Source organism: Pinus tabuliformis, chromosome 6 (genome assembly GCF_031772625.1).
Source record: "Pinus tabuliformis cultivar Carrire ecotype Pingquan chromosome 6, CPIR1, whole genome shotgun sequence".
Taxonomy (NCBI): Eukaryota; Viridiplantae; Streptophyta; class Pinopsida; order Pinales; family Pinaceae; genus Pinus; species Pinus tabuliformis.
In genome coordinates, this window is record NC_142292.1 from 1142265466 (window position 1) to 1142277418 (window position 11953).

General features: G+C 37.8%; 1 protein-coding gene across 1 annotated transcript; it reads right to left on the reverse strand.

The window, feature by feature from the left end:
- Positions 1 to 607: 607 nt before the first annotated feature.
- On the reverse strand, positions 608 to 2402 carry LOC149262887 (uncharacterized). Its single transcript, XM_089386660.1, has 2 exons — positions 1080 to 2402; positions 608 to 824 (listed from the first exon to the last, which is right to left on the reverse strand). The coding sequence occupies exon 1, from the start codon at positions 1693 to 1695 to the stop codon at positions 1138 to 1140; it is 558 nt and encodes a 185-aa protein (XP_089242786.1). The 5' UTR covers positions 1696 to 2402; the 3' UTR covers positions 608 to 824; positions 1080 to 1137.
- Between the last annotated feature and the right edge of the window lie 9551 nt (positions 2403 to 11953).

Consider the following 11953-nt stretch of genomic DNA (forward strand, 5'->3'; position numbering starts at 1 on the left):
GCTAACATTGATCTATGCTAGTTTATTTACAATTGTTATTTAAATATACACCTTGATTGTTATTCAAATATACAGCCCTGTTTAACAGGATCTATGTTAGTTTATTATTATTTAAATATGAAGTAAAATAACTAATTCATCCCTGATATGGCTCTGTAATTCATCTTATTAAAATACCATCACATCATCCCCAGACTGGCTTAGAGTAGTTTATTGTTATTCAAATATGACAAGTAAAATAAATAATTAATCCCTGCCAAGATATGGTTCTATTCTTCATTTTATTAAAATACCATCACATTATCACCAGACAGGCCTAGATTACCTCCTTTCTCTACGTGCAATAGCAAAATAAGATCTGGGCCTAGAGCACCTCCCTTATCTATATGCAATAACAAATTTAATAAGGAATAATACATCTTGATTAAGACAATACAGGTTCCAATTACTTTTAAAAGAAGCAGCATAAAGAAACTACAATGGAGATAGTAAATGAATTATTGTCCATAATCTTCTCTTAATAGAAGAAGCATGCCAAAAGCCCTATCTAATATGTAATTTATGGAAATCTTTCAGCTGCTCTCTGCTTATGAGAGCATAACTACAGAGTTTGGTACAGTGAATACATATTATAGCATCCAGACCACTAACCATGCAATTTCAAAACAATATATTTAAATTTTATCAGAGCAGCGGTTACAATACCTGGATTTCACACAAATAAAAGGTCCTTTATATTTCACAAAGAACAACATTTTTTGCAGAATTGGATGCAATTGCCGTGTCCAACAACAACATGCACAGGGCATGGAAACCCTGAAGACCTGTTTGGGACCATCAGAAAAAACTGAATAATTTCCACATCTGAAACAAACCCAAGCACATGACATTTCTAATTTACAAGCACAAATCCCCTTTAAATGCTGCAATTATCTCAAAAATAATTCAGGACTTCATATTGCAACTACCACCCACCAGTTATTATAGAAAATACTTTTCCCAAAGTAATAAAGCATTAGCCGAGTTACCAAAACCAACCAATGCACATAATTTTTTTGTTTTAAAGGGGGGCTTCTTACCAGTAAGTTCGCATAAACCCTAAGCCCAAAAACCCCAGTGATTAACCACCGTGCAGCTTCACTTGAAGGACCCCGCGCTCATATTTCTGCACAAAATTCGAGCGTTCATCTCGTTGACGGTATCAATAAGCCCTCCTAAGTCCATAGTTCCACCGGAGGCCTCGTTCTCCTTGTCTTTCTTCTCCTGGGGTTTAGCCGCTCTACGCTTAAACTCAGTTGCCTTCTCGAAGAAATTCTCATAGATATACTCTGCCGTGTAGCCCTTCTCCTCATCATAGAGCATGATGTGACCGTGCCATTCCCAGACGCGGTAGCCGGGCTCTGGGTCCTCGTGGAACCCCACGCAAACTTGGTGCTCGCTAATGGTGACAGCCTGGCCGGAGTTCGCCTTCAGTTTATCAGTGTCCCCGCTGGATATAATCTGAACGATATTCTTCTCCAGCTTCGCCTCCTCTCTCTCCAATGGGCTCTTGCTCTCGTCCGCGATGATGCAATCATACGAGTTGGATAGGAAGGTATTGGTGTCCAGAAAAGGGCTGCGCATATTTAGCCGACTCATCATGGTGCTCACAACCAGGCTTTCGAAAGAGTTTTTGGTGGAATACTGGTTCGCCATTTTCCCTCCGATGGCTGATATCCACTCTCCAAGACTTCCTTCCGGTGGATATCAATATATAAATTGCAATGGCCAGGCATATGTGGGCTCTCAAGGAATTTAACAGCTTGGGGATTGGAGGAAACCAAAGGGAAAAGGGCGAAAGCAATAAATTTCCTTTGCCTTTATCGCCATCAGAGTATCAGTGTTTATCTTCATGCCTGACAGTTAAACCCCAAAATTAGCATCCTTCAAGTTCATATCCTCTGGCAGCATTTAACAGCTTGGGGATTGGAGGAAACCAAAGGGAAAAGGGCGAAAGCAATAAATTACCAGGAAGCGCAGGCATGGCGCAAGATGCCACGGGCTTGGGACTCTTCTTGACCTTGACGAGACACATACGGCAATTTCCGGCGATAGAGAGGCGGGAATGATAGCAGAAGCGAGGGATAGGCGCGAATGATAGCAAAAGCGAGGGATATCGACCCCCGCTAGGCACCGATAACAAAAATGCCGACCATTCCGCCTGAAGGATGAAGACCATAACAGAAATGATTGAACAATTTCCCGCTGAATGTGGACGCCAGGTGTCAGTCTCAGAAACAAAAGGACGACGAAAGTTTCTTTCAAAGGAAGGCCTATCGGCCTAATAATAATCGATTCCTTTCTACTCGTGTTTTGAATTTCTGGAATTTTTATATAAGAAGTCCCATTTTAACGAAAGCCCACCTAAGGGGGAGTCTCCCTAAGCACACTAGCATTTCCTCAGCTCTTGTTGTTGCTACTTGAAGTCTTTTTGCTGAAGTAAAATGCAGTGGCATAGATTATCTTGTGTTCTATGTCCCCAATCCCAGTTTTCATAAATATTGTTTTTCCATTGTTTGCAGAGTTGGTATCTATGTTCTAACAAGACTGATTTGAACACTTTAAGTCAATGTAGAGTGTTATGTTGGTATCAGAGCTCCCCCCTACATAAATAAATCTCACAATCTGGAAGATGCAAGTGGAATTGGAAAACCATCTCGGTAATTGGCTAGTCCTCTGTGCTTTTATTCAAGTTACTCTAATATGTTACCTGGTACAATTATGTTTTGTTCTAGCTCCTTGAATCTCTTGGCTGTATTGACTAAGTTGTTATTTGCAGCATCATGGTAGTTCACTGTGCACTTAATTTGAATTCCTCTTACTTAGGATGCACTCTTTCATTCATTTCATTTGCTTTATTGATACAACCATATTTGGATTAAATCTCAACCACTTAAAGATTAATATCCAAAACTTACCCTTGATATTGACTGTCCATGGACAACCCAAGAGGGATTCCTTTCTGTGCTAATTGTCTCGAGCAACCCAAGAGGGATTCCTTTCTGTGCTAATTGTCTCGGGTAACCCAAGAGGGATTCCTTGTTGTGGATTCCTTTCTGTGGTAATCTTTGAAATGCATGGCAGCAGATAGCATTTAGGGACAGAGTGCCCAACGCATCCATGAACCAACGAACACTTAACCAACTTGGAATTGCATCTGTGTCCATTGCTGAAGTCAGTTGCAACCTCTATAAGAGTAGCTTCTGACCATGCTCACTTTATCAGTTGCGCTTCCACTTGCGCCTTTAGTTAAAAGAGACACTTCCGCTGAGCCTGCGATAGAACCATTTCAGTGCACCATATAGTGTTACATCCAGTACCGTAGCACTTAATCTAAAGGAACCCTTATCTGCGGTTCATATCTTGGGCCCGCAAAATAGGACCTCGGTATTCTCTATGCCAAGCTCCTCACTATGGTATGTCACCCCCGAATATAAACGAATCAAGGGCGATCTTAGAAGCATACATTTTAGTAGGATAAAGAAATCATGTTTGAAACCACACTTGGGTATGAACTACCACCACTCTACTGACCCCTTGATATTGTACTAGCACTGAAACTACTAGTACTTCCTCCTACTACTGCACCAGGCTGACTACAATTGCTAGAATAATGATTGTACCAAGGCAAATAGAAAGCAAAACCAGAAAAAGAAAGTACCATATGACTTATGGATGTCAAAGTGGTCAACATTGGGCTAGCTCTGTGGTTTCTTGACATTACCTCTTCGACAACGGGGGTTCAGAATCTCAGCTTCTTTCATTATCAAGAAGCAGACAGTTTAGTAGGCTAAAGATTCAATCAGGATTGCCATACAGTTCTCGATGATAGATTTTTACTGATGAACAGTAGTTTCATGTTCTAACTCTAACCAGGGCACTATGCTTTGCTAATCATAGCACTATGTTTTTATACACCTATAGGGTGTTATAATATATTCTTTTGGTTCTTTGGACTTCTTTGGAGAGAAAATCTCGTCTGAAGTTCTTTAGTGCAGTGTGTTACTATCACTGGTCTACTCTCAACATATGGATGGAAACTTCCCTTCTGTAGATTTGCAACTTGAGGTCACATTGTTCTCCACTGTTCTTTATGGGTTTGAGGTGTGAGGGCCTTGCCTTTGAGACAAACTATGCCAAGATATAGAGTGTAGAGACCCATATGCTTCTGCATGATCAAGAGAAATAAAACAATTCCGCATGCCATTGTTCACGTAGAGTTTGTGACCCATTCACTCTGGCTTGAGACCATTTTTAGATTGGTCTAGCTGTTGCATCATATTTGCTATATCTTTGACACAATATTTAGTAGGGAGTGTTATCCATACTTTGCTTTTTATACCTATTAGGCCATAGCCTCGAATAGAGACCCATTGATTGGCTTCATTGTTGAAAGCAAACTCGAATAGACCCATTGATTAGCTCCATCATTGATGCTTTCAGAGGTTTCAGACCATCGCCAGTCAATTGGCATCTTGGTGGATAGCTTTCACATATACAGGCAGGATGTCTAGGCCTGACTTGACCTACCAAGTGGGTTAAAGGGCAAAATGGCCTTTTTTTAGAGATTGTTCCCTCATATGGTATGAGGTATTCAACCTGGATTCTCGATTGATCTATCAGTCACAGTGTATGGTCTCTCCATTTGAGCTACAAGGTGTGGGTCTTTGTTCCGTTGGTAGTTCAAGGGCTGCCCTCCAAAGTTCACCATGCCAAAAGGAAGTAGTCAGATAGTTTGTGCCCCTTTTTCATCGTTTAAAATCCTTGGAGCATCTTTTAAGGGATTGTAGATTTTATAGATCATGCTGGAGGTTGGTGCAGGACTGGCATTTTGTTCTGCTTCATGGGCAGCTTGATTCGTGCACACAGTTTCATTGGTGTGCAGGTCTTCTTGGGGTTTTTCAGTGCTTGGTTTCATGCTTTCAGGGGTTTGGGACTGTATTTAGATTTCAGCTTTGATCCACAATCTAGAAGCTTCAATGCAAGTATGCTTGAGGTCAATTTTATCAATTATTTTTTTCACTTCTAGCGAAAAGAAGTAGGTATGAAATTATTTGTCAAAGGATACCTCCTAATAAAGGATGCCAAAGAGCTTATTGCTATCACGTACTGAGGTTATTGATGCCTTAGTTTCTCTCAGGAAGAGGATATGATTCATGTATGTATACACTCTTTTCTTTTGGTTGGTTTTTTTGTTTCGGATACTAAGTACAATAGAGCAAAATTTTATCACTCCTTGTGGACTTCCACTAATGAGGCAAGGTAATTTGCCTATTCTCGATTCTACACTACATATTAACAATGTAAAGCCCATTGCACAGTTTGTATAATAAATTACACTACATATTAACAATGTAAAGCCCATTGCACAGTTTGTATAATAAATTTGCAATTTTTGGATTTTACACTACATATTAACAATGTAAAGCCCATTGCACAGTGTTTTTAATAAATTTGCAATTTATGTAAAACATACCTGGGTAATTGCAGAGATCTTATAGATAATTTATAAACCTTGAGTGAGTAATGTGAAGTAGCATTAAAGTCATTTTTTTCAATATAACAATAGTGTTTTCAATGGCCCAGAACAAATGGGAGGTGCAAGTCATTTAAGCATTCAAATATTACTGTTGTAAAGGCCTTGCACTAGGACTTCTATTGTTGATTTCACACGGTTTAATTAAAAACAATGAACTACATTATATTTAGATATTAGCATTCTCAATAATTGATTAAGATTGAAAACTTTCTTTGAATCTTGCACTTGAGACAAATCAGATGGAAGAAAAAAGCAATCATATTACCATAGGAATCTAAAGGGTTATGGTAAAATGGGATCTATATGAGCAAATCACAGTAACAAGTACCTAACAAAAATACTTTCAGGAAAATGTTTATAGGGCTTAAAATGCATTGGGAGTAAAAGGGCTAGTTGGCCTCTTTTCTGTGGTGGATACCTTCGAAGTAGTATTCCACATGGTAAGCACATTCTCTGGCCTCTCTGCAATAAGATATACATTTGCTAAAAATCATTAGAACTTCATAAAATCTTCATTTTCCACCCATTAATCCCCACCCTAAATCCATTTCTATCTCGCTTCTCAAATCAAAATAATTTAAGACCTCGAAAATATGAGTTTTTTCCCTCAGCATAATAATATAGTTCTGAGATGACACGCAGGAGTGATCTGAGAACTTCACGTGCAATTCCTTAATGTAGCACCATATACTTTGCCTTGTATAACTCACTACGTTGTACTTTCCTTATATGACTTACTGCAATGTAATAGACTAAGCCATGCCTATTATTCTAGCTAGACTTAATTTTATGATTTTGGGCCGAAAAGTTCTTTTAAATCTAAGAACCGTTGTGTATATGGGATTGATGTTGTTCATGGTCACAACAATGTCTATGGGGCTACCGTCTTCCCTCACAATGTTGGGCTTGGAGCTATCAGGCAAGTAGAGTATCAACTCCATTTTTTCTTCACAACATTTCCTTGCAACTAGAAAATGTCATGGCTAATGATTTAAACAAATGAGTAGGTTGAGTGGTCGGCTATATTTCATGAAAACCCTTTATCTCTAGACAATACTAGAGAGCCTGGCCTATATCCGTAGGCATTATTTTTTCATCGTAAGTAGTATTATGATTTAGAAAGTGCCAAGGGGCACTCTGATTGCAATCAGCAAAATGTTAGGAGACAATGATTTGAAAAGTAACTAGGGTTATCTGAATGATTATGGGCAAAATCTTGAGTAACTGAATTGGGATAATAACAGAATCAGGGTGAAAATGTTGATGTTTAATATATCATGGGAACTCTGGCTTCTGATTAGTACCCTCAAAATCAAAATCTTCTAGAAAGTTTGGCTAACAATTTGTATCAACGTTTTATGGATACAGGGATCCCGATCTGGTTAAAAGAATTGGAGCTGCCATAACTCTGGAAGTTCGATCTACTGGCATTCAATACACATTTTCTCCATGTGTTGCTGTAAGACTCTGGCATGGAAGTGCTCGATGGAAGTTCATTCAAAAATGAGAGTCAAGTTTTCACTGTTTAGAATGTCTTGTTTGATGCGAGCAGGTTTGCAGGATCTTTACAAAGGGGGTGCCGTATGTGGCTGGACAGTAAGTTTCAAACTTTTTGTTTTATCCCTACTTAGAACATAAATTTCTTTGATCAATCAATTGTACCACAGTTTTCTATATAATTGGACATTAAGCTGCAAACCTTTTGCTTTATCCATGCTTAGAATATGAATTTCTTTGATCAATCAATTGTACCACAGTTTCCTGAAATAGTTTTCTAACCATGTGATTTATTGATGTTTGTCAGGTCAAATATTGTAGCGTGTGCTAAGCACTTTGTGGGCGATGGTGGAACAACCCAGGGTGTCGATGAGAATAACACTGTCAGCAATTATAAACAATTAGTCAACATCCACATGACCCCCTATTTCAATGCCATTGCCAAAGGAGTCTCCACCGTTATGGTTTCTTACTCTAGTTGGAATGGACAGAAGATGCACGCTAACCGTTTTCTCATTTCTCATGTTCTAAAAAAGCAACTTAGCTAATAGAATTCCAAATCTATATAGAATTCCCAAATCTATTTTATATCGTATTGCATATTGTAGATTAGTAGATTGATCTAAAATTTAATTTTCATTACTGGTTAAAATCATGTACATACTTTTATGACAAATCAACTTTCCTCAGAAGCATCAGTTAGTTAAAAAACAAATGGAAGCCATTAGAATTCTCTGTTTTTCAAATATCGGACTAAATCAGATTTGGGCGTCTTAATGTATTTGAATTCTATTTCTGTGCTTCAAAAGATTTGTAGGCTCCAGGCTGTGATATATATCTAGTGCTTTAAGCAAAGACCGGTTTTCAGTATACCTGGCCTCGTTTCTCTGGTTTGAAGCGATGCAATTGGGAGTGGAGTCCCATTAATATTCTATAATTGCACTTCAAATCTAAACTCCTAATGAATTCTGAGTGCAGGCATTGAGGGTGTCTTCAGTCTCATATATCACTGCGTGGTTCATTATATTATTTTCAAATGTTTGTTAGGATCCCCATTCAGCTTAATAACAACGAATGTAAACACATAATTTAGGAAATTTTAAGGTGTAAATTTCAGTCTTAAATTAATTTTGTATTTTCTAAAATGATTTGACTAGGATAAAAATATTTTACATTAAAAATTTCCAAATCTTTTTAAAAGCTATATAAAATCCTTAAGAATTCTATTTTTTTTAAAAACTACATGATCAAACATGTTATTATTAGTATTTTAAAAATTAATATTCATAAATTTGGAATTAACTTATATCTATGCTAATAGACTTGCCAGCTTGAAGCATTGGCTTCTTTGAAAGCTGAAATTCAAAGCCTTTCACACATTCATATGATTCCTTAACCAGAAAACCAAATCCAGGTATTTGGCAATGTATCTACCATATACTTTTCATTTCAATGGCTTGTTAACATACTTGCTATAGGGGTGCAGAGCGGGGTATAGAAAATATAATTGGATCCTGCTATAAGGGTGCAGGGTGGGTTATAGAAAATATGATTGGATCCTGATGTGGTTTTCCTATTTCATAACCATAGAAGGCAAAAACTATAAAGACACTTGTATCTGGTTGATGTATAGAAATTGCATCAGATACATGAATTGTCAGCACTGTGTGCATATATTTGCAGGGCAATGATAAAGGCACTCAGTACAGATCTGGCATATATTACTATTCAGCTGATCAAGAAAGAGCTGCACGGGAATCAATGGAAAGGCACCAAAGGCCACTGCATAAAGAGATCGTGAGAGAGATCCTGCCAGCGAAGAAGTTTTACAGAGCAGAAGAGTATCATCAACAATACCTGGAAAAGAGATCAGCTGGTGCCAAACAATCTGGGGCCAAAGGATGCAATGATCCAATTCGATGTTATGGTTGAATAGTGACTCGATCAAATTAACTGGACTTCTTTCAAAATTAAAGTATTTGTATCTTCTTGTTTAGTTCAGCTAGATATTACAACAGAGTGCTGTATAGGGGAATAGTATGGTGGTGAAAATTTGGCTTCATACCTCAACCATCTTGGATAGTGTCATCCTCAGATGATTTTGATTCAAGTTGGTAAAGCTCAGGACTCAAGTATAACTCTATACTTATCCTTATTTGTTATCCTGCTTTCAAATAAGCTTAGCTTATCTAGTTAGCTATGTTGTTAAATGTCATTTGGATTTTAGTTGAAAGAAACAGAGGAAGAGATGAATTGTTTCTATTCTCTGCATATTTATTGATATAATTTGATTCTCTTCAAAAGAAACTTTATGAACAATGATAGTTAATAGTTCATAACTTTAGGACTATTATCTTCTCTCAGGAAATATGGTTTCTAAGAAAGAGTACAATGTACTTATATTCTACTCTTGTACAGAAGGAATTCCTATTAGACATTGGAAGACTGTTTGTGGGATATGGAGTTAGACTTACTTGTTTTACTGTATGTTTTTGAACTTGATTAAGTATGCCATTAGAAGACTATTTGTGGGATATGGAATTGGACTGTTTTCATTTTTTGGATGCAAGAATTGACAGTATTTTCTCTTAGCATCATGCCCTTGGGCAGGGACTTGTTACTCGCAACCCATCTTGTTAAAATATCAATCCACAGTCCAAGCGTATTTTACAAAAAAGGTTAAAACATAAACAAGACAAGAGACATGACTGCATGGTGAATAGAACAAGAAATAGGACTCAAGGTTTCTGGCGAATTATAAGCGTAAATCACCTAAGTGACGGCGTACATTACCACTATAAAATTGAGTTTTGGAGATACAAAACCTAGTTTACTAGAAATAGGAAACATAAACATAACTAGAAACAAAACAAAACTAGAACCGTGACTATAGAATTTTAACGGATAAGCAACTTGAACCCACCCATCTCCCTGAATATATCATGCACTTAAAGACTGGTGGTGTTGTAGAAGTGTAATCCCAACAGAGGAATGGAAATGATAATAGGAACAAGAACTGAATGGAAAAGAGGTATACTAGTCACGCCTCTACTGACATTGATCTGAACAATGTTGCATGTCATTAAATGGGCATGTAGCACAGGATAGAGAAGTCCATCGGTCAGGGGTAGACCTAATCTTCCATTCATTTCCCATCGTAGTTTTAACAAAAATTTACTTGGGAATATCGACATCCAACCTAAACCGTTCTATTGAATGACATGCAAGCTATTAGTTATTTCAAAAGTGAAAAACTCTACATAAGCCACCAATAAGGCATTGGTTCACTAGTGAGGTCAGCAGAGTTTAACCCAACCACCAGGCTTTACTATCACTGTTGTCCATGCCACCTAAATGGCATAACAGAAAAGCACCGGGCGATTTTGGTAGAAAAATTACCATCCAGACTTATCACCTAAACCAACGGAAGTCACTCATGGGCAAGTTTCTTGCATTAATTCTTATAATTAAACAATAAAAATAAAATGTAGTTACCTACCTCTTGAGTGGGTTTAGTATCCTCTGGAAACCTCTCCTCTGGCACAGAGCCTCGATCCTGCTTGTCTTAGCTCACATCCATTTCCTCGGCATCTGATTTCATTGCTCCGGAACTCTCGGAACCCTGTGGTACAAGCAAATCTGAGGCCTTTTTTGTGTCTCTGACATTTATAGGGACGACTGGATCATCACAATCCACCTGTGGCAGAGCATCTAGATGGTGACCTCCTACATTCTTGGGACATTTTATTTCCTCGTCTTAATCAACGCATTTTTGCTCTCTTTTCTGCTTAATTTCTTCACTGATTTCAGGGTCGGAAAGACACCTATCGCTTCTTTGGCACATAACACATACCTTCGGCTCCATCTTCCTCTGCGGAATCTTGTACATACAGCCTCTTGAGTGCCTCTTGCACTTGTCTAGAAGTATTTTAAAGTTGCAAAGAGTGATGGAGGCTTGGGGATGGGCCATCGCACAGGAGTGTGGGGAACCTTGTGCAGATCCCTTCGTAGAATGAAACCACCACGATTGGAGGCACCTAGAATCCAATTTCTTGTATTCAACCAAATGTATCAAATCAAACCTGCGACAACATGGCCGCGACCTTCCTCTTTCTTCCCTGGAAAAACCCTGCAACGTGAGGGAAATGAATAAATTTTGATCTTTGAGAAACATAATGGGATGATATGGCGACCTTCCTCCCTGGAACGCGAGGGAAATGAAAAAATTTTGATATTTGAAAAACCCTGGAATGCGAGGGAAATGAACAAGTTTTGATATTTGAAAAGTATAAATGCCGTGAAACCTTGAACGGAACTTAAATGAAATGCTATTGTGTTTTTCAATTGGAATTAAATGAAATGTGTAAGTGTTTTTTTTGGCTTAATGGGGAGGTATTGCTTAGGGTACTGAATGGAAAAATTATTTGAGGGGATTTTAGTTGAATTGGAATTAAATGAAATGTGTAAATGTTTTTTTTGGTTTAATGGGGAGGTATTGTTTAGGGTAAAGAATTTTAGGTAGGAAAAATTATTTGAGGGGATTTTGGTTGATTTTTTAATGTAATCATGTTACATTAAAGGTGAATTATGGTGACATAAAAACAAGTTGTGTGTGGTCAAAAAGTGCAATGAAGTCGTAATATTATAAGATTAATGATTATTTCTAATAAAATGTTTGGTTTAGTAAGGTTAACTAATCTATGGAGATGCTCCAATATTAGATAAGAAATTGTAGATAGAACAGAAATCAAATGGAAATAAGGAATTTGTCTAGAGAAGATCAGATGGAAGAATCCGAGAGGAATTTCCATGGCGGTCTAACCCTAGGGTTTTTTCTGGTGCGAAGATGGGTTTTCACCTACACCCGAGAGCGATAAC